We start from the raw sequence: 22,526 nt of genomic DNA on the forward strand, positions 1-22,526 counted from the left end.
CAAAGTTTGAGCACATTTAGAGTTGGATATGATGAAATTTTAATGCCAGTATCTTTTTTTAAGAATATTAAGGATAATCAATGGCAATATCTTTAATACATCATAAATCATAGATTAAGAGTGATAGTGCAGGAGCAAATAGTGTGCCTGCCCTAAAAGAGGTTCTCATTTTTTTAAATGTTTAATTATGGTTTGAAACTATTTTAGATCATGTTCTGTGATGGACTGAGAAATTAATAAGCACAATTTGACTATGTGGTCCAAGTAAGTCCTAAAGACTTTATTCTTCAGGGATCTTTAGTGTAGTCATTCCTTGTTTCTTTACTACTATTTATTGTTTTACTCATGTGTTACAAGCCCCAGATTTAATTTTGGCCATGGTCTGCCATACCACCAAAAGGTGTTCTACTTCTGTTCCATTTTACTGTTGTATAATTTTAAATCCTCATTTTGTTCTTAACTCTACATCTCTGTTTTTTATCACATTTGATTGTTCTGGAAGATCTTTTCCAGGTTTGAAATATATATGATTATACTAGTTTATCAACATCATAGTTACATTTGTTATAGAAAAAAGTAGTTTAAAAAATTTTTCTTTCTTCCTTTCTTTTTTGTTGAGACAGGTTCTAAGTCTTTTCCCCAGGCTGGAGTACATTCGCAGGCACCATCTCTGCAACGTCAAATAGCTGGGGTCAAGCAATCCTCCCACCTCAGCTTCCCAAGTAGCTGGGAACACAGGCATGCCCTACTAAATTTTTTTTTTCCCCCAATGTTTTGTAGGGATGGGGTCTCGCTGTATTGCCTATGCTGCTGGCTGTTAGGCTTGAGCAATCCTCCCACCTTGGCCTGCCAGAGTGCTGGGATTGTAAGCATGAGCCACCACACCTAGTCAACATGATTAGCTTTTTAATTTTAACTGGGATGCTTCTGTAACCTGAAGATTTATTTCACAAAATACACTATAACTTCTGAACATTAATTTTCCTTCATCTTTAAGTAACTTTGGTATTGGAAATTACATAAATTAGTTTTAAAATATTTTATTTCCTTTGTCCGTAAGTATCCTGTGTTTTAAAGGTGGTATTCTTGCTTGTTAGCTATAGCTATACCCTTTGTCCAACTACCATAGCATATATATTTGTTTACCTGGGGTACGTATTGTGCATTTCCTTTGTACCAATTACTACTAAATATTAAGGTTATAAAAATACTTGTACATCAAAGTGCTGTATGTCATAGTTACAATTAGGAAAGACAAAACACATATAAAAGAGGAATCATAAATCAGCAGTAAATTAGGTGTATATAATGAGTGCTTCACAAGCTAAAGGAACAGAATGATGTCTAAGTCCGGCCTTTTAAGCCAAGTTTCATTCACATGATTGGAAAGAAGTGCCTGGTGTATTTTAAAGGAAGGAAAGGTTTCACTGCATAAGGGTATACAAAAACTAGATTCCTGCGTTTTTTTGTTTGTTTGTTTGTTTTTCTGATCTAGAATTTCTTATATCTGCTTTTAGGTTCTTTTCCACAGCATATGTTAATTTTTATTTATTTGTTTGTTTTTTATTTTTGAGACGGAGTCTCACTCTGTCGCCCAGGCTAGAGTGTAGTGGCACGATCTCAGCTCACTGCAAACTCCCCCTCCCGGGTTCACGCCATTCTCCTGCCTCGGCCTCCTGAGTAGCTGGGGCTATAGGCACCTGCCATCACACCCGGCTAATTTTTTTTTTTTTTTTAAGTAGTAGTAGAGACGGGGTTTCACCATGTTAGCCAGGGTGGTCTCGATCTCCTGACCTTGTGATCCTCCCGCCTCGGCCTCCCAAAGTGCTGAGATGACAGGCGTGAGCCACCCCACCTGGCCAACATGTTCTTTTAAATTAATAGCATTTTCAATTTAGGCCTCTTGTGTAAATACTGTCAGGAAAATCTCATGATTCTTGAGTCAATTAGATGTCTCTTGCTGTGTTATACTTTACTGTATCCTGTACCAGTGGGTCACAGGAGAATAAAATTTTAAAGAGCAAAAGATAGGTCCGGCACAGTGGCTAACGCCTGTAATCCCAGCATTTTGGGAGGCCAAGGCAGGCAAATTACGTGGTCAGGAGTTCAAGACCAGCCTTACCAACATGGAGAAACCCCATCTCTACTAAAAATACAAAAATTAGCCGGGCTTGGTGGTGCATGCCTGTAATTCCAGCTGCTCAGGAGGCTGAGGCAGGAGAATTGCTTGAACCTGGGAGGCGGAAGTTGCAGTGAGCTGAGATCACACCATTGCATTCCAGCCTGGGCAGCAGAGCAAGACTTCGTCTCAAAAAAAAAAGAGCAAAAGATAGACATAATTAGAAAGTAAGGATGTTTAAAAGAACATTTAATTTTCCATAAGATATTTTTATAGCAAGAGAAAGGGAGAGATAATAAAACATTTAAATAGGTTGAGATTTGTGTTATGTAAAATTTATTACGTTTCTCTGGATTTTCATTTAGCTTTAGGCCATTAAGTATGTGTCTGTTTGTGTGTGTTTTATGTGTTTTGTCCTGCGCACCCCACATTACACTTGGCTGTTTTAGTCACTTTTTTCCCCATCCTCCGAACTGTAAGCTCCTTGATAGTGGAGCTCAGAGTGTCTTTTTTTCTTTGGTTGGTTGTTTTTGTTTTGTTTTTTGTTTTAGACGGAGTCCGTCGCCCAGGCTGGAGTGCAGTGGTGTGATATTGGCTCACTGCAAGCTCCGCCTCCCGGGTTCATGCCATTCTCCTGCCTCAGCCTCCTGAGTAGCTGGGACTACAGGCGCCCACCACCACACCTGGCTAATTTTTTGTTTTTTGTTTGGTTTTTTTGTTTTTAGTAGTAGAGACGAGCTTTCACCGTGTTAGCCAGGGTGATATCGATCTCCTTACCTCGTGATCCACCCGCGTTGGCCTCCCAAAGTGCTGGGATTACAGGCGTGAGCCACTGTGCCTGGCTTTTTCTTTGTTTTTTAAAGATGTAGGGATTCACTCTGTTCTTCAGGCTGCAGTACAGTGGTGCAATCATGGTTCACTGCAGCCTGGGCTCCAGTGATCTTGCCTCAGGCTTTTTTTCATTTTCTTCTTTTTTTTTTTGAGACGGAGTCTCACTCTGTCACCCAGGCTGGAGTGCAGTGGTGCAATCTTGGCTCACTTCACCCTCTGCCTCCTGGATTCAAGTGATTCTCCTGCATCAGCCTCCTAAGTAGCTGGGATTACAGGTGCACACCACCATGCATGGCTAATTTTTGTATTTTTTTTAGTAAGGACGGGATTTTGCCATGTTGACCAGGCTGGTGTCAAACTCCCGACTTCAGGTGATCCTCAGCCTCCCAGAGTGCTGGGATTATAGGTGTGAGCCATTGTACCCTGCCCTCTTGCCTCAGCCTTGACTGTGGGTCCACACCATCATGCCCAGCTAATTAAATTTTTTTTTTTTTTTTTTTTTTTTTTTTTTTTTTTTAAAGAGGCAGAGTCTCACTGTGAAGCCCAGGCTGGTTTATTTATTTATTTATTTATTTATTTATTTATTTATTTATTGAGACGGAGCCTCGCTTTGTTGTCCAAGCTGGAGTGCAGTGACACGATCTCGGGTCACTGCAAGCTCTGCTTCCAGGTTCATGCCATTCTCCTGCCTCTGCCTCCCAAGTAGCTGGAACTACAAGCGCCCGCCACCGCACCCGGCTAATTTTTTTTGTATTTTTAGTAGAGCCGGGGTTTCACCGTGTTAGCCAGGATGGTCTCGATCTCCTGACCTCGTGATTCGCCCGCCTCGGCCTCCCAAAGTGCTGAGATTACAGGCTTGAGCCACTGCACCTGGCCCCAGGCTGGTTTTAAACTCCTGGGCTTAAAGCAGTCTTCCTACTTTGCTGTCCCAAATTGCCACCATGCCTGGCTGGGAAATTTTAATAGGTGAAATGGAAGAATTTTCTAATAAAGAGTGGTTGCTATTTATGGTAGTCTTTTATTTATGCATCTGTTTTGACACAAGATCTCACTGTATCACCCATGCTGGAGTACAGTGGCACAATCATAGCACACTGCAGCCTCAAACTCCTGAGCTCAGGCAGTTACCCTGCCTTAGCCTGCCGAAATAGCTAGGACTACAGGCATGCGCCACCACACCCAGCTAAGTTTTTCTAATTTTTATAGAGACACAGTTTGCCCATGTTGTCCAGGCTGGTCTTGAACTCCTGGCGTCAAGTGATGCTGCAACCTCAGCCTCCCAAAGTGCTGGGGTTACAGGTATATCACCACCCCTAGCCATCACTGAAGTCTTAAAGGTCCTCTAGGACTACCAGTGGTGGTGATTCTCTGTCAGAGTCATGATCCAGATAATTCCCCATCGCTTTTTAAAGGAGGCATTTAGGCTGGGTGTGGTGGCTCACACCTGTAATCCCAGCACTTTGGGAGACTGAGGCAGACAGATCACCTGAGATCAGTAGTTCGAGACCAGCCTGGCCAACGTGGTAAAACCCTGTCTCTACTAAAAATACCAAAATTAGCTGAGTGTGGTAATGGGCGCATTTAATCCCAGCTAATTGGGAGGCTGAGGCACGAGAATTGCTTGAACCTGGGAGGTGGAGGTTGCAGTGAGCCAAGACAGCACCACTGTATGCCAACCTGGGCAACAAGAGTGAAACTCTGAAATACATAAGTAAATAAATTAATTAAAAATGGCATTTAGATAATTCAAATCATAAAAAAGAGAAAGCCTCCTTTGTCTGTTCCTGGTGGGGGAAAAGATGATGCTATATAAAGGTATTTCTGTACTTTTTATTTAAACCAAGAGATTGTCTTAATCAGTTAATGTGTATGGCTTATAGATCATTTCATTGATTGATAAAAACTTGCTTACAGGTGGGGCGTGGTGGCTCATGCCTGTAAACCCAGCACTTTGGGAGGCCAAGGCAGGTAGATCACCTGAGGTCCGGAGTTAGAGACCAGCCTGACCAACATGGAGAAACCCTGTCTCTACTCCAAATACAAAATTAGCCAGGTGTGGTGGCGCATGCCTGGAATCCCAGCTATTGGGGAAGCTGAGGCAGGAGAATTGCTTGAACCTGGAAGACGGAGGTCACGATGAGCTGAGATCGTACCATTGCACTATGGCCTGGGCACCAAGAGCGAAACTCCGTCTCAAAAAAAAAACCCACACTTGCACACATTGAATAGAGAAGAAGCGAATTTATGGAAAAAATAGTCCAAAGTGGAAAGATCATAATTACAAGGTTTGATTTTGTTTTGTTTCGTTTTGGTTTTTTCGAGGCGGAGTTTCGCTCTTGTTGCCCAGGCTGGAGTGCAGTGGCTTAATCTCCACTCACTGTAACCTCCGCCTCCTGGGTTCAAGTGATTCTCCTGCTTCGCCTCCCAAGTAGCTGGAATTACAGGCATGCGCCACCCCGCAAGTTTGGATTTTTGTTGTTGTTTTTGTTTTAATTTATTTTGAGACAGAGTCTCGCTCTGTCGCCCAGGCTGGAGTGCAGTGTCATGATCTTGGCTCATTGCAACCTCTGGCTCTAGGGTTCAAGCGATTCTTGTGCCTCAGCCTCTTGAGTAGCTGGGATTACAAGCATGCACCACCACACCAGCATAATTTTTGTTTTTGCAATAGAGATGGAGTTTCGTCAGTTGGCCTGGCTGGTCTCAAACTCCGACCTCAGGTGATCCGCCCACTTCAGCCTCCCACAGTGCCGAGATTGTAGTTCGAGACCAGCCTGGTCAACAGGGTGAAACCCCATCTCTACTAAAGATACAAAAATTAGCCGAGTGTGGTGGTGAATTGCTTGAACTGGGGAGGCAAGAGACTGCAGTAAGCCTGGATCACACCACTGCCCTCCAGCCTGGCTGACAGAGCGAGACCCTATCTCAAACAAAAAAAGATGTTCTGTAAGTTTTCTTACAGAACCTTTATAGTTTTAGCGCTTGCATTAAGATCTGTGATTTGGCTGGCACAGTAGCTCACAATTGTAATCCCAACACTGGGAGGCCAAGGCAGGCGGAAACAATACAAGCAAATTAGCCAGGTGTGGTGGCATGTACCTGTAGTCCTGACTGCTGGGAAGCTGAGGTGGGAGGAATGCTTGAGTTCAGGAGGTGGAGGTTGCAGTGAGCCGAGATCATGCCACTGCACTCCAGCCTGGGCGACAGAGACCCTGTCTGAAAAAAGCATCCTGTGATTCATTTTACTCAATTTTTGTATATGAGGTGAGGTAAGGGTCAAGGTTTGTTTGTTTGTTTGTTTATTTGAGACAGTCATGCTCTGTCGCCCGGCCAGAGTGCAGTGGCGCGATCTTGGCTCACTGCAAATTCCACCTCCTGGATTACAGGCACACACTACCACACCCAGCTAAGTTTTGCATTTTTAGTAGAGATGGGGTTTCCCCGTGTTGGCCAGGCTGGTCTTGAACTCGTGACTTCAAGTGATCCGCCCGTCTCAGCCTCCCAAAGTGCTGGGATTACGTGAGCTACCACACCCAGCTCCCCAACTTTGTTTCCAAAAGTTTTGACTATTGTTGGTTCTTTGCTGTTCCATAATAATTTTAGAGTGAAACCTGGCAGATTTCAACAAAAACTGTCCTGAAATTTTCATTGAGATTGCTATGAATCTATGGATGCATTTGGAGAGAATGAATATCTTTGATGTCAATTCCTGATTATTTCTTGTTAACATAGGGAACTGTCATTGTTCACTTATCTCTGGAACATGTAATTTAATCCAGCTAATCAAAGCCCAGTTTAAACTCACTTTCCCTTCCTGTTGTGAGAAAACACCTCAATTCTGCAAAAGCTCTTGGAATTTAATATTTCTGCTGCTTTTCCCTATGCATGTGGTGTTTAGTCGTTTCATAGTTCCTTGACTATGGGATTCAGAGCAGAAACCCTATTTCCTAATTTCCTTGAGAAATTTTCAGAACTAGGTGATAATGTAAGTTTCTAGTAAGTTGATAGTGTTGCTCAGAGGTGATTGTTTCATTTGTGATTTTGAAAAGAAAATGTAAATTTTTAGACTTAAGCCCTTGCATCTAAAACAAATTCATGAGAAATCCCACAGAATACAATGTTAGAGACGAGCAAAAATAATCAGTCTAATCTCAGAGAGTTGACAGGCATTCCAGATCATTTTTGTCAGTATTCAACCATGGTAGGATAATGTAAGAAATATACTTAAGGCCAGGTGCAGTGTCTCACGCCTGTAATCCCAGCACTTTGGGAGGCCTAGGCGGGCAATTGTCTGAGGTCAGGAGTTCGAGACCAGTCTGGCCAACATGGTGAAACCCCATCTCTACTAAAAGTACAGAAAAATTAGCTGGGCGTGGTGGCGCATTCTTGTAATCCCAGCTACTCTGAAGGCTGAGGCAGGAGAATTGCTTGAACCTGGGAGGTGGAGGTTGCAGTGAGCCGAGATTGCGCCATTGCACTCCAGCCTGGGCAACAGGAGCAAAACTCTGTCTCAGAAAAGAAAAGAAAGCAGTATTTCCAGGTACATTGTATATGATTGACAGGAATAATATTTCCATTTCTGATTAATGTAACAATTTGCCCCATCCCAAGTATTTTTGATTACAGGCCTCCATAAAAGGCCTATACTTGATACCTAACAGTGTTTGATCCCTAGCTTACATCCATGTAACTTTTTTTTTTTTTTAGATAGGGTCTCACTCTGTCGCCCAAGCTAGAGTGCAGTGGCGGGATCATGGCTTACTCTAGCCTCAGCTTCCAGGGCTCAAGCAATCCTCCTGTGTCAGTCTCCTGCATAACTGGGAGTACGTGCGCATGAATCATACCCGGCTCACTGTTTCTATTTTTTGTAGAGATGGGATCTCACTATGTTGCCTTGGCTGGTCCTGAGCTCCTGGGGTCAAGCGATCCTTCTGCCTCAGCCTCCCAAAGTGTTTAGATTATAGTCAAGAACTGCTGTACCCGACCTGCTTTCACTTTTTGGCTCTCATGAGTGATGCTCCTGTAAATTTTAATAAAATTTTAATCTTTTAGATTTTTTGCTCACTATGTTTGAGGTCATAAACATCCATTTAAGAATGGTGGATGTTCATATAGATCCATTTCTCTTAACATTATCAAAGCAGGTTAAATTCTAGATTATCTGTGGGAACCCTAAGAACTCTTGCTTTAGAATTATTGTTAGCTGTTTGTCTTCCATCTGGCATTGTTCTCAACTATTAATATTTCATTGAGAGAACAGTAGTAACAATATCCTGTATACCCTTGTATAAGTAAAGAGAGCAGATCACTATCTTATTGACCATCTTTCCAAAGATCGATTTTGTGGTTTATTTTGTTTGTTTGTTTTTGAGATTGAAATCGGTTGAAGGAATTCTTGTGCCTCAACCTCCCGAGTAGCTGGTAGTACAGATGCGCACCACCCACCATGCCTGGCTATTTTTTTGTGTTTTAGTAGAGACAGGTTTCACCATGTTGGCCAGGCTGGTCTCAAACTCCTGGCCTCAAGCGATCCACCCACCTCGGCCTCCCACAGTCTTAGGATTACAGGCGTGAGCCACCACATCCAGCCAATTTTGATGTTTTCATGGAGTGATACTTGTAATAAACATTTCAATTATATATAGCATTGATGTAGAAATGTATCAAATTTACGTTTTTTTAGCTTATGGAATAAACAAATGTTTAAACTGAAATTGATTGGAAACTGGATTGAACTTTTTCTTTTTCCTGTTTGTAATTTACATTTTTAATAGTGTGTTGAAAGCCTTAAACTATTTTCTGTGGTGCAGGTTGACTGCCTGTTATTGGAAATGCTTGGTATGATATGAGAAGTGTTCCAGTCTTCGGGCTTTTTCAGATTTTGGAATATTTGCATTATGCCTACTAGTTAAGCATCCCAAATCTGAAATACCCTAATGAGCATTTGATTATGGTTTTTTTTTGTTTTTTTTTGTTTTTTTTTTTGAGATGGAGTTTCGCTCTTGTTGCCCAGGCTGGAGTGCGATGGCATAATCTCAACTCACTGCAACTGCTGCCTCCTGGGTTGAAGCTCCCAAGTAGTTGGGATTACAGGCATGTGGCACCACACCTGGCTAATTTGGTAGTTTTAGTAGAGACAGGGTTTCTTCATGTTGGTCAGGCTGGTCTCAAACTCCAGACCTCAGGTGATCCACCCACCTTGTGTTGAGATTACAGGCGAGAACCACCTCACTCGACTTGAGCATTTCCTTTTAGTGCCATGTTGGCGCTTTAAAACTTGCAGATTTGCGGTCGGGCGTGGTGGCTCACACCTATAATCCCAGCACTTTGGGAGGCCGAGGTGGGTGGGTTGCCTGAGGTCAGGAGTTGGAGAACAACCTGGACAACATAGTGAAACCTTGTCTTTACTTAAAAACAAAACAAAACAAAAATTAGCTGGGTGTGGTGGCGGGCACCTGTAATCGCAGGTACTCTGGGAGGCTGAGCCAGGAGAATCGCTTAAACTCGGGAGGTGGAGATTGCAGTGAGCCGAGATTGCACCATTGCACTCCAGCCTGGGCCACAAGAGTGAAACTCCATCTCAATCAGTCAATCAAAAGAGTTTTGCTAGGAATGCATCTTTCTCTTAACAAGTCAGATCCTTATTTGGTTGAAAATGTTTACTGCATGACTATCACTGACTATGTAAGATGCTGATGTACAACTGTATGACTTGAAGGTTGAGTTTTGCTTCTATGGGAATATGACACCATTTGAATTGTTCTCAATATTTTAAAGAGTTTTAGTGAATTCTGTTCATATAAAAATCAGGTTCAATAATGCGTGCTTTTTACACTATCATTGAGTATCCAGTGTTTACAAAGTGTTTTTGAGGGATAAGATTATTATTACTGTGTAAATTAGATGGTATGTACCTTCTAAGTTAGCATGAGATTTATTTAAATCTCATCTTTTTAGCTTGCTGAAGTTGATACTATGCAGTTGCAAGTTTATATTGACCATTTAATATTGCTCTGTTTTTTTTGAAATGGGACCGTTAAACACATTTTTCTTTATATTGAGACAATAGAGCTGGAATATTAAAGATGTATGCATTAACCCTTGCATTTGGAACATTTACATGTCATAAGCTGCCTTTCAGTGAGTGGTTAGGCATTTCTACAGGTGTGTATTATATTTTGAATAAATTTTATATGGCTTTCCAAGAAACAATTAGAGCATTTGACCCACCAACTTTGTTTTTTATTTTTATTTTTTTGAGACAGAGCCTCCCACAGTAGAGACGGGGTTTCACTATGTTGGCCAGGCTGGTCTTAAATTCCACCTCAGGTGATCCATCTGCCTTGGCCTCCCGCAGTGCTGGAATTACAGGTGTGAGCCACTATGCCCAACCTGTCCTACCAGCTTTGGATGTGAATTTTTTTCATTTATATTGAGAAGAATAGGGTCTTGGGGCACTATGATTGTACGAGTGCTAAGTCAGTGTTTGAATCCATTGAAGATCCTGACGGCAACATCAGGACTTATCAAAGACACACAACTTCAATGAGAACCTTTCTTTGAAATTAATTAATTAATGATATGGAGTCTTGATCTGTCACTCAGGCTGGAGTGCAGTGGCACAATTTCAGCTCACTAGGAATGCATCTTTCTCTTCTCTTTCTCCATCCCCCAGGTTTAAGCACTTCTGCCTCAGCCTCCCGAGTAGCTGGGACTGCAGGCGTGAGCCACCATGCCGAGCTAATTTTTGTATTTTTAGCAGAGACGAGGTTTTGCCATGTTGGCCAGGCTGGTCTCGAACTCCTGGCCTTGTGATCTGCCCACCTCAGCCTCCCAAAGTGCTGGGATTACAGGCTTGAGCCACTGTGCCCGCCTGCCTTTTTTGACTTTTTTAAAGAGACAGAGACCCCCTCTGTTGCCCAGGCTGAAGTGCAGTGGCACAATCATAGCTCATTGTAACTTCAGTCTCCTGGATGATGGGTAGAATTCTGCCACAGCCCAACTAGCTAGGAGTATAGGACGAACCACTGTGCCCAGCTAGTTGTTTTATTTTTTTGTGGAAATGGGGCCTTGCCGTGTTGCCCAAGCTGCTCTCAAACTCGTTTCCTCAAACCCTCCTCCGATGCCATCCTTCCAGAGCTCTAGGATTACAGGTGTGAGCCATCATGCGTGACTTGTTTTTGATTTTTAGATCATTTTCTTCCTTGTTTTTTTTTTTTTTTTTTTTAAACGGAGTCTTCCTCTGTCACCCAAGCTGGAGTGCAGTGGCGCGATCTTGGCTCACTGCAACCTTTGCCTCTTGGGTTCAAGCGATTCTCCTGCCTCTGTCTCCCCAAGTAGATGGGACTACAGGCACGTGCCACCACGCCCAGCTAATTTTTTTTTTTGTTTTTATTTTTTGTATTTCTAGTAGAAACGAGGTTTCACCATGTTGGCCAGGCTGGTCTCAAACTCTTGACCTCAGGTGATCTGCCCATCTCTGTCTCCCACAGTGCTGGGATTACAGGTGTGAGCCACCACACCCAGCCTTCTTCACCTTTTATATCAAACTTTTTAAGGAAGAGCTTAGAAAGCCAATTTAAAGAAATTGAAATGTGTTATGTAAATGTCTATTTTGCAACTGAGACACACCAATTTATTTAGCACAAAAAGTCAGAGACCAGTAATGGGTCATTTTCTGTCAAATCTCAAGCTGAGCTGTTTGAGTGCAGTTTACAATTGGATTGATTGATTGGTTGGTTGGGTGTTTTTTGTTTTTTTTTGAGATGGAGTCTTGCTCTGTCGCCCAGAATGGAGTGCAGTGACACGATCTTGGCTCAGTGTAACCTCTAGCTCCCGGGTTCAAGCGTTTGTCCTGCCTCAGCTTCCCAAGTAGCTGGGATTACAGGCGTGAGCCACTGTTCCTGGCCTACAATTGGAATTTTTTGTTGTTGTTTTTGAGACGGAGTCTTGCTCTGTCACCCAGGCTTGATTGCAGTGGTGCGATCTCGGCTCACTGCATTGTCCACTTCCTGGGTTCAAACGATTCTCATACCTCAGCCTCCTGAGTAGCTGGGATTACAGGTGCATGCCACCATGGCTGGCCAATTTTGTTGTATTTTTATTAGAGACAGGGTTTCACCATGTTGGCCAGGCTGGTCTAGAACTCCTGACCTCAAGTGATCTGCCTCCCTCGGCCTTCCAGAGTGTTGGGATTACAGGCGTGAGCTACTGCGCCCGGCTGGAATGCTATTCTTAATTGAGCTGCTTTTATTTATTTATTTATTTGGCAAGCCTTGAGGAAGGGATTTGGGGAATGAACAATGGTACTTGATCAAATAATCCTTGCACTAGGCAATCAGAGCTTCTAGGACCACTGTACCTGGCCATGGGGGTTTTATTGATGATAATCTGTAAGGAACAAAAGGGTAGGTACTATCGAAATTATTGATTAGATGTAGGGAGCATTAAGGACATATGGAAAGTAGTTTGAAGTGAAATATTACTATAAGAGAATCGGCCAGGCGCAGTGACTCATACCTGTAATCCCAGCACTTCGGGATGCCGAGGTGGGCGGATCACCTGAAGTCAGGAGTTCGAGACAGCCTGGCCAAAATGGTGAAACCTCATCTCTACTGAAAATACCCAAAAAAGCCAGGTGCAGTGGCTCACGCTTGTAATCCTAGCACTTTGGGATGCTGAGGCAGGATAATTGCTTAAACCTGGAAAGCAGAGGTTGCAGTGAGCTGAGGTCGCGCCACTGCACTCCCGTCTGGGGGATGGAGTGAGGCTCTGACTCCAAAAAAACAAATACAAAAAAAGTAGCCGGATGTAGTGGCACGCACCTGTAGTCCAGGCTACTCAGGAGGCTGAGGCAGGAGAATCGCTTGAACCCAGAAGGCAGCCGTGTCAGTGAGCTGAGATCATGCCACTGCACTCCAGCCTGGATGACAGACGGAGACTCCGTCTCAAAAAAAAAAAAGTGAGAATGTTGCGCATAGATTACCCAAGTTAATTCTTATAATTTAGTGTTCATTTAAAAGGAAAATTGATTTCCTACTTTTTGTTTTTAAAAGTAGTATTAGGCCGGGTATGGTGAGTCAGGCCTGTAATCCTAACATAAAATGTGGCCAAGGTAGGAGGATTGCTTGAGGTGTGGAGTTCAAGGCCAGCCCCAGCAACAGTGAGACCAGGAAGAATTAGCCAGGCGCATGGTGCTAAGCACCTGTGGTCCCAGCTACTCAGCTATTTGAGGCAGGAGGATCGCTTGAGCCCAGGAGTTCAAGGCTGCAGTGAGCTGTGATGGCCCCACTGCATTCTAGTGTGGGCAACAGAGCAAGGCCCTGTCTCTAAAACAAAATGTAAAAAATGTATTTTCCATTTCCCTATTCATTTTATGTATTTGTAGCATAAATGTTACTGCGCCTATTGACACTTGACAGCATTAGATTTCTATTACATGTGTTATGTTGCTTTACTGTATTAGTAATATTTTTTCGTAATTAGGAAAATCTTTCCATAATTACTTTTAACAGAATTTTTTTATTTGGGGTATTGTGGGAAATGGCTAGTTTTGTCATCGTTAATAAAAATTATGTAATTAAGTGCCAGTGAAGAACCATAGTTTGAAAGTGAATTTAATACATTAACTCATAGTTATGCAATCTCACAAACATTTTGCTGCCTTCAAGTTGTCTGTTTCCAGCTAATTCTAATGACTAAATTTTGTATTTTCCTTCTCAACAAAAATTTCACTCAGTTCTATATATATGTTAGATGAGACTTGGAACATACAGCTCTACAACCTTAAACTGCTTTTCCAAAAATCTGAAAGCTATGAAAACAAAAAATCTTCATAGTTTAACTGATTTGGTGACAAAGCCTAAATTGAACAGATGTGGGAGTATTTATAATTGTTAATTTTACATAGCAGGAAATAGTAATTTGTTCAATTAGGGTTGCTATTTCATATCCTTTTAGTGTTTCAATATAGGTGTACCACACTACTTTTCCTTTAAAAATGTTCTAAGAATTTAGTATTCTGCAACACTCTTGAACCCTGTGATTTTGGAGAATGGAACCTATAGTAGATGCTCAGCAAATTCTACATGATGCAAATTAAAATCAAGGATATGAGTATGAGTATCATGTCTTAACTGTTTAAAGAGTAGGTTTTACTATGGAGAGATCCATAAGAGCATTTGAAATGAAAGCTTTTTCCTAAACTTCCCTCTTTTTAAAAAAAAATTGTATGTGTGAAGTTAATGTTGTATTTCTAATATGAGCTTAATGTTGCAATTAATGTGTAGTGGAAAATAATAACACTTACATTGATTTTTGAGACAAGAGCTTGCTCTGTTGCCCAGGCTGGAGTGCAGTGGCACGATCTCAGCTCACTGCAGCCTCCACCTCTAGGCCTCAAGCGATCCACCCACTTCATCCTCCCAAAGTGCTAGGATTATAAGAGTAAGCCACTGTGCCCAAGCCATCAATAAATTTTTATGGGTTAGAAGTTTGGGCCAGGCGTGGTGGCTCATACCTGTAATTCCAGCAGTCTGGGAGGCTGAAGCAGGCAGATACTTGAGGTCAGGAGTTCCAAATCAGCCTGGCCAACATGGTGAAAACATGTCTTTACAAAAATACAAAAAGTAGCTGGGTGTGCCAGGCGCGGTGGCTCACGCCTGTAATCCAGCACTTCAGGAGGCCAAGGCGGGGTGATCACAAGGTCAGGAGATCGAGACCATCCTGGCTAACACGGTGAAACCCCATCTCTACTAAAAATACAAAAAATTAGCCAGGCGTGATGGCAGGCCAGCTACTCCGGAGGCTGAGGCAGGAGAGTGGCGTGAACCCGGGAGGCAGAGCTTTCAGTGAGCCGAGATCTTGCCACTGCACTCCAGCCTGGGCGACAGAGCGAAACAGTCTCAAAAAAAAAAAAAAAAAGGTGGCTGGGTGTGGTGATGCATGCCTATAATCCCAGCTGCTCAGGATGCTGAGACAGGACAATCGCTTGAACCTAGGAGGTGGAGGCGGAGGTTGCAGTGAGCCAGGAACGTGCCTCTGTAATCCAGCCTGGGCAACAGAGCAAGACTGTCTCCAAAAAAAGAAAGAAAGGGCCGGGTGCAGTAGCTTACGCCTGTAATCCCAGCAATTTGGGAGGCTGAGGAGGGCGGATCACTTGAGGTCAGGAGTTCAAGATCAGCTTGGCCAACATGGTGAAACGCTGTCTCTTATTAAGAATACAAAAATTAGTCAGGTGTGGTGGCGGATGCCTGTACTTGGGAGCCTGAGGCAGGAGAATCACTTGAACCTGGGAGGCGGAGGTTGCAGTGAGCCAAGATTGTGCCACTGCACTCCAGCGTGGGTGACATAGCAGGACTCCATCTCGAAAAAAAGACACGTGAAACCAAATGATGATGAGAGAAACTGAAATAGCAGTTTGTTACAGGCTGGGCGTGTTGGCTTGCTCCTGTAATTTCAGCACAGAGGGAGGCCCAGGCAGGAGGATCACTTGAGCCTACGAGTTTAAAACCAACCTGGGCAACAACGCCAGATCCCATCTTTAAAAGTATGAATAGCACATTGAATTCATTGGTTTTTTTTTTTTTTTTTTTCTACGAGTCTCTGTTGCCCAGGTTGGAGTGCAGTGACGTGATCTCTGCTCATTGCAACCTCTGCCTCCTGTATTCAAGCGATTCTCCTGCCTCAGCCTCCTGAGTAGCTGGGGTTATGCAGGTGCCTGCAACCACGCCCAGTTAATTTTTGTATTTTTAGTAGAGACAGGGTTTCACCATGTTGGTCAGGCTGGCCCTAAACTCCTGACCTCAAGTAGTTCACCCACCTCAGCCTCCCAAAGAATTGCTGGGATTACAAGCGTGAGCCACTACACCTGGCCAGAATTTTTTTTTAATGCCAATACTGGTGATGGGATTAGAGTATATTAACTGATTTTACTTAGTCCCTCCATTCCCACATTAATTAGTTCTCAAATTTATTTGCATGCTACAAAAGAGCTCAACAATTTTCTTATTATGTGCAATTTTTTTAATAGGAATAAAAAAATACGTTGTTGGCCTCATTATCAAGACGTCATCTGACCCAACTTGTGTAGAGGTAAGAGTTTATTTTGGAGATTATTGGGAGAGCATAAAATCATTTAGATATTGAGTCTTTGACTACAACCTAATTCTGTCAAGACACATAGTCACACATACGCACAGTCAGTCATTTGCAGTAGACTGTAATCATTTGTTTCTTAGGAGGATTGTCTATGGTTATATTCTTATTTATTATACTTACCTCAGGTTCTCACTGAATCTTTTATTTTTCCTTAGAAAGAAAAGGTGTATATCGGAAAATTAAATATGATCCTTGTTCAGGTAAGCTTTAACTTAACTGTTTTCCTCAGAAGAATTATGCTTACTATTTGAACAAAATGTTTGACCTACTTAGAAAATAAAGTATACTAATATTTGCAGAAGTAGTTATAGTATTCTTACAGTATTAGGTGACTTACTGTCTAGTACTTGAATGTTAAAATTTGCTGTGGCAGGGATCATCAAATAACGTTAAAGCCATCATTTATGTGGCTGTGGTGTGGACTGGACTTTATGTTGAATTCTTTTCTTTTTATTTTCTTTTTTTATTTTTTATTTTTTATTTTTTTTTTGGAGACTGTCTCACTCTGTTGCCCAGGCTGGAGTGCAGTGGTACTATCTCAGCTCACTGCTGTCTCCGCCTCCTGAATGGCTGGAATTACAGGTGCCTGCCGCCATGTTTGGCTAATTTTTTGTATTTTTAGTAGAGACAGGGTTTCACCGTGTTGTCCAGGCTGATCTCAAACTCTTGACCTCAGGTGATCCACCCACCTCGACCTCCCAAAGTGCTGGGATTATAGGTGTGAGCCAGCACCCAGTCGGATTGTTTTATAATTTTGTGATATGCCTGTGCATGTTCCTTTGCCACGTTCTCTCTCTCAGTCCTTTGATTTCCTTGTCCTTCTAATTGTTTTCCATGCTTAGTCCTTAAACTATCTATGTAGACTACATTTATAATTTTTGTATTTATCTGTTTTCTGTAGTAATATAATTTTTTTTTCAGAGAACTCTGGTATGTGTGGGAGGAAAAAACAGTAATTTCTATTTAAATAAGATTTAGAAACATCCAAGTTTCCAAAAATTTTAGTGTATTCAGTAATTAACTCCAGCTTTTATTATACTTTAGAGCTTTCTGTCAGCCCGTCTCTGATTGGGGAGAGGGAGGAGAGAATATAAAGAAGGTTAACATGTATTTTTATAATCTGGGAAATCCCTTGTGTGTGATATAAAGAGTCCAGACTTGCATACAAATATAATGCAGTTGATGAGGCTTTTGGTTAAAAGTTTTTTCAGGCCTGGATTGCAGTGCCTCCTTTCTTCTAAATTCATATATCCAAACCCTACTACATTTCAAGGCTCAAATTTCATCCAATAATAAACTGTTTTAACCTGTCACTTTTTACCACCAGTCGTTAGTTAGATCCTTGAATCTCCTAGGATAATTTCTTTTTTTCTTTTTTGAAATGGAGTGTCACTCTGTCGCCCATGCTGGAGTGCAGTGGCGCCATCTTGGTTCCCTGCAACCTCCGCCTCCCAGGTTCAAGCAATTCTCCTGCCTCGGCCTCCTGAGTAGCTGAGACTACAGACCTGCGCCACCACCCCCGGCTAATTTTTGTACTTTTAGTAGAGTCAGGGTTTCACCATGTTGGCCAGGCTGTTCTTTTCTTTCTCTCTTTTCTTTTTCTTTTTTCTTTTTTTTTTTTTTTTGAGACGGAATCTCGCCCTGTTGCCCGGGCTGGAGTGCAGTGGCCTGATCTTGGCTCACTGCAACCTCCGCCTCCAGGTTCAAGAGATTCTCCTGCCTCAGTCTCCTGAGTAGCTGGGATTACAGGCGCCCGTCACCATGCCTCACTAATTTTTGTATTTTTAGTAGACACAGGGTTTCACCATGTTGGCCAGGCTGGTCTCGAACTCCTGACCTCGTGATCCTCCCACCTCAGCCTCCCAAAGTGCTGGGATTACAGACATGAGCCACTACGCCCTGCCTGACCAGGCTGTTCTCAAACTCCTGGCCTCAAGTGATCTGCCCACCTTGGCTCCCCACAAAGTGCTGGGATTACAGGCATGAGCAACCACACCTGGCCTCCTAGAATAATTTCTACATATCTCTCAGGCAGATATTAATACAGAGACAGACCCATTAGACAGATTGGAGCTTTCATTAGGATAATTGAAAAGGGTCCTGGGGTGATTAAAATAAAAGACTTTATCTGTGTTTTGTTTTCTACCCAGTGTGGGGAAGAGGGTGGCACATTTCTTCCTTCAATAAAGGAGGAGAAAATGAAAAGTGGTTTATCCTTACTCCTGCTTTTATCCATTACATAGTTTCTTTGAAGGTTGTTTTATTTGCCTTTGAGAAATGAAGTGCTGTTAACATTTCGTGTCTTATTTTAGATACTGAAACAAGAATGGCCCAAACATTGGCCAACTTTTATCAGTGATATTGTTGGAGCAAGTAGGACCAGCGAAAGTCTCTGTCAAAATAATATGGTGATTCTTAAACTCTTGAGCGAAGAAGTATTTGATTTCTCTAGTGGACAGATAACCCAAGTCAAATCTAAGCATTTAAAAGACAGGCAAGTAATAATTATGTTTTAGAAGTTTAAAGTAATTTCTCAAACAATTTCAAGCAATTTGGACGTAAATGGTAGATATTTTAAGGAACTGTGATCAGTAATACGTTAAATTGCTTGTAGTGGTTTTCAACTACAAATTAAGAAATAGTCCTAGACAGGGCCTAATAATTTGCCTCTGGAGGTTGAAAAGTGAATTGTTCAAGATACACTTTAGGAATTGTTTTGTATGGTAACCAGTTAATAGGTTCTAAGCAAATGATTTGTGCCCAAACATACATATTAGTTATTTTATTTTGTTTTGAGACAAATCTTGCTCTGTTGCCTGGGGTGTAGTGCAGCGGTGCAATCTTGGCTCACTGCAAACCCCGCCTCCTGGGTTGAGGTGATTTTCTTGCCTCAGTCTCCCAAATAGCTGCAACTGCAGGTGGGTGCCACAGCGCCTGGCCTCAAATCAGTTATTATCTCTGCTTCTTGTCATTTCCCCAATTATTATCAATAGTGTTCTTTTTAAAACAAAATAAAACAAAAAACTAGACTTGCCTCTAATAGTAAGCAACCAGTATAAACTATAGGTACACTTCCATTAAGTTTTAAACATTTGTTGTAGTCATTAGGAACACGGGAAAATTTTTCTCCCAGTTTGGTGTATAAGCTCATTTAGGATTTCCGCTGTATGTAATGCCATTTGTCTTATTTTGGAGAGTTTTCAGTATCTTAATTAAAGATACTAGCTTGATTGTATCTATCACCATTAAATCTACAGTCACCATTTAATCTACATTAAATCACTAGAGTGAATGTAGATTTAATACCTGGGTAACTTTTAATGAAGTTATTGGTATTTTAAATGTGTTTAAATAAACGATACAATTTTGCTGAGGGAGAGCATATAAATCGAACATAGTCACATCTTTAATTACCAGATTGCTGAAGTTTGGATCTTTTTTTTCCCCTTGGGTTGCCCAGGCTGGTCTCAAACTCTTGAGCTCAAGCAATCCTTCCACCATGGCATCCCAAAGTTCTGCGATTACAGACCTGAGCCACTGTACTGGACCTAAATCATTTTTATTATTATAAATAACTGATATTTATTTCTGTGTCTTCTAAACCTGATATTTTTGTGGGTTTTGTTTTTTTTTTTAGCATGTGCAATGAATTCTCACAGATATTTCAACTGTGTCAGTTTGTAATGGTAAGTGCTTTAAATTTCATGTTTAAAAATAACAATAATAGGAAAGCAATTATTTACAAGTGTGTTTTATTTTAGGAAAATTCTCAAAATGCTCCACTTGTACATGCAACCTTGGAAACGTTGCTCAGATTTCTGAACTGGATTCCCCTGGGATATATTTTTGAGACCAAGTTAATCAGCACATTAATTTATAAGGTACAGTGAATACATTTCAGTTATTTGTCACTGTATAGCTGCATATGTTCTTTTCACATGTAAAGCTCTCATCTCTGCATTCTAAACCATTTTCAACCTTGTTTCTAACATGAGGAAACTGCTCAGAAGAAATTTCCCATGTTTACACCTACTAAATTATTTAAAGTGAGTCTCAAGTCTGATTCTGCCACTTATACCATGTAATTTTATGAATTCATTTTGAACAATGTATTTGGTTATATTGCCATCTTTTAGTTGAGTATATAAGTTACAGTGAGGTAAGTCAAGTGCTATTTCTGAAAAATGAAAAGTTCATCTTTTAACTGATAATTTAAAATTATACCATGTTATGTCTTCTTTAAGTTCTACAATGGTTTAGCCTGGGCAACATGGTGAACCCCCGTCTCTACTGAAAATACAAAACTTAGCCAGGCGTGGTGTGGTGCATGCCTGTAGTCCCAAACATTGGCCCAACCTACTTGGGAGGCTGTGGCAGGAGAATCTCAAACCCAGGAGTCAGAAGGTGCAGTGAGCCAAGATCATGTCACTGCACTCAAGCCTGGGCAACACAGCAAGACCCTGTCTCAAAATAAATAAATAGTCGGGCGTGGTGACTCACACCTGTAATTCCAGCATTTTGGGAGGCCAAGACGGGTGGATCACGAGGTCGGGAGATCGAGACCATCCTGGCTAACACGGTGAAATCCCGTCTCTACTAAAAAAAAAAAAAAAAATACAAAACATTAGACGGGCATGGTGGCGGGCGCCTATATTCCCAGCTACTCGGGAGGACGAGGCAGGAGAACGTGAACCCGGGAGGCAGAGCTGGCAGTGAGGTGACAGAGCGAGACTCCATCTCAAAAAAAAAAAAAAAAAAAAGTGTATATATACACATATATAATAAATAAAGTTCTACAGTGGTTTATCCAGAGATAATCACTGTTAACGGTTGTATTATATTTTCAGTTGTTTTCTTGACTGATGTAATGAATAAATTAAGTATCTAATTGGAACATTATAACTTAACCTCTTCAACTTCGTAGAGTTTGGTAACATAATATGGATTTATGGTATTTGAATGATGAGTTTATTGCTTAAGTTATGTAAAAACCTTTCTATTGTCAACAGTTCTATAGAGAACATTCTCAGACATAAGATATTATGCAATTGTTGAAACATTTACTTTCTTTAAATATTTTAATGTTTAATTAACAGATTATTAAGGTTTTAATGCTCCCTGAATTCCCAACCCCAGACGATAGCTGTTTATCTTCTCAACAATAGAATATGTAAGCCAATTTTCCCATATTCTTATTACTCTTAGATATATTGACCATTTCCCAAAATCCTAAGCAATCACAAGTTTTAGGTCCTGTGTAATTACACAGAAAGTATAACATTCCTAAAAGTCATATCACAGATTCTAGGAAAGTTGTTACGGAGCCTTGTTATTTTAGATGTCTAAGGACACATCAAAAGAAAACAGTTTAGGCCAGGCGTGGGTGGCTCATGCCTGTAATCCCAGCACTTTGGGAGGCCGAGGTGAGTAGATCACGAGGTCAGGAGATCAAGACCAGCCTGGCCCAACATGGAGAAACCCTATCTCTATTAAAAATACAAAAATTAGCCGGGTATGGTGGCATGCGCCTGTAGTCCTGGCTACTCGGGAGGCTGAAGCAGGAGAATCACTTGAACCCGGGAGGTGGAGATTGCAGTGAGCCGAGATCAAGCCCCTGCATTCCAGCCTGGGCGACAGAGCGAGACTCTGTCTCAAAAAAAAAAGTAGTTTGCTCCTAAAGCATTTACTGTATATTGGGTAGGCAATAAAATTTCCTCTCAGTATATCTGCAAGATAAAATATGTTCATTCACTTGGCTGTTTTTGACATCTACGCCTATATTTAATTGTTAAAGCTTTTTCCTTTTAATTGTGAATTTTAAGTAAAGTGTGTGTCAGGCCAATTAATTTTATGGTTCCCTCCCCCCTTTTAAATAGTTCCTGAATGTTCCAATGTTTCGAAATGTCTCTCTGAAGTGCCTCACTGAGATTGCTGGTGTGAGTGTAAGCCAATATGAAGAACAATTTGTAACGCTATTTACTCTGACAATGATGCAACTAAAGCAGGTAATACAATACTATCTTGAAAATTGACTGGATAATTTTAGTGCCTTAGAAAATACTGAATTCTAAATGAGTTATTTTAGAACAACGTATCATAGATCAGCCATAATCTTATTTTATATTTATTACATAAAATTTGTAGTAAGCTACAAATTGTTAATGATGTTTCCAAAAATTTCTTAAAACTCAGGTTTGGGGTGTGTTGTGGTAATTTATTTTTGCACAGTTTTGGAGCTTGGTCTTTTGGGAGATATCTGACCAGACAATGGGAAACCTGGGAGTTGTTCCTAACATTGTGTCTGAAGGAATTCTTTTCAGCCCTAGTTTGATTGGTTATCTATTAAATGATCTAGAAAGTTATTTATAATACTGTGTTCATGGCCAGGTGCGGTGATTAACACTGTAATCCCAGAACTTTG

The 22,526-nt window shown here is 41.4% G+C and overlaps 1 protein-coding gene across 4 annotated transcripts in view; it reads left to right on the plus strand.

Moving 5' to 3' along the window:
• Nucleotides 1-22,526, plus strand: part of XPO1 (exportin 1) — a 58,615-nt gene that overhangs the window by 17,261 nt on the left and 18,828 nt on the right. For all 4 annotated transcript variants that reach the window (XM_011987317.1, XM_011987315.1, XM_011987316.1 and 1 more), the window contains 6 exons: nt 15,978-16,039; nt 16,261-16,305; nt 18,418-18,599; nt 19,743-19,791; nt 19,867-19,986; nt 21,982-22,110. In XM_011987317.1, the coding sequence (XP_011842707.1) occupies nt 15,978-16,039; nt 16,261-16,305; nt 18,418-18,599; nt 19,743-19,791; nt 19,867-19,986; nt 21,982-22,110 (587 nt within the window). The remainder of the gene's footprint in view (nt 1-15,977; nt 16,040-16,260; nt 16,306-18,417; nt 18,600-19,742; nt 19,792-19,866; nt 19,987-21,981; nt 22,111-22,526) is intronic.

The sequence above is a fragment of the Mandrillus leucophaeus genome, unplaced genomic scaffold (assembly GCF_000951045.1).
Source record: "Mandrillus leucophaeus isolate KB7577 unplaced genomic scaffold, Mleu.le_1.0 Scaffold307, whole genome shotgun sequence".
Classification (NCBI taxonomy): domain Eukaryota; kingdom Metazoa; phylum Chordata; class Mammalia; order Primates; family Cercopithecidae; genus Mandrillus; species Mandrillus leucophaeus.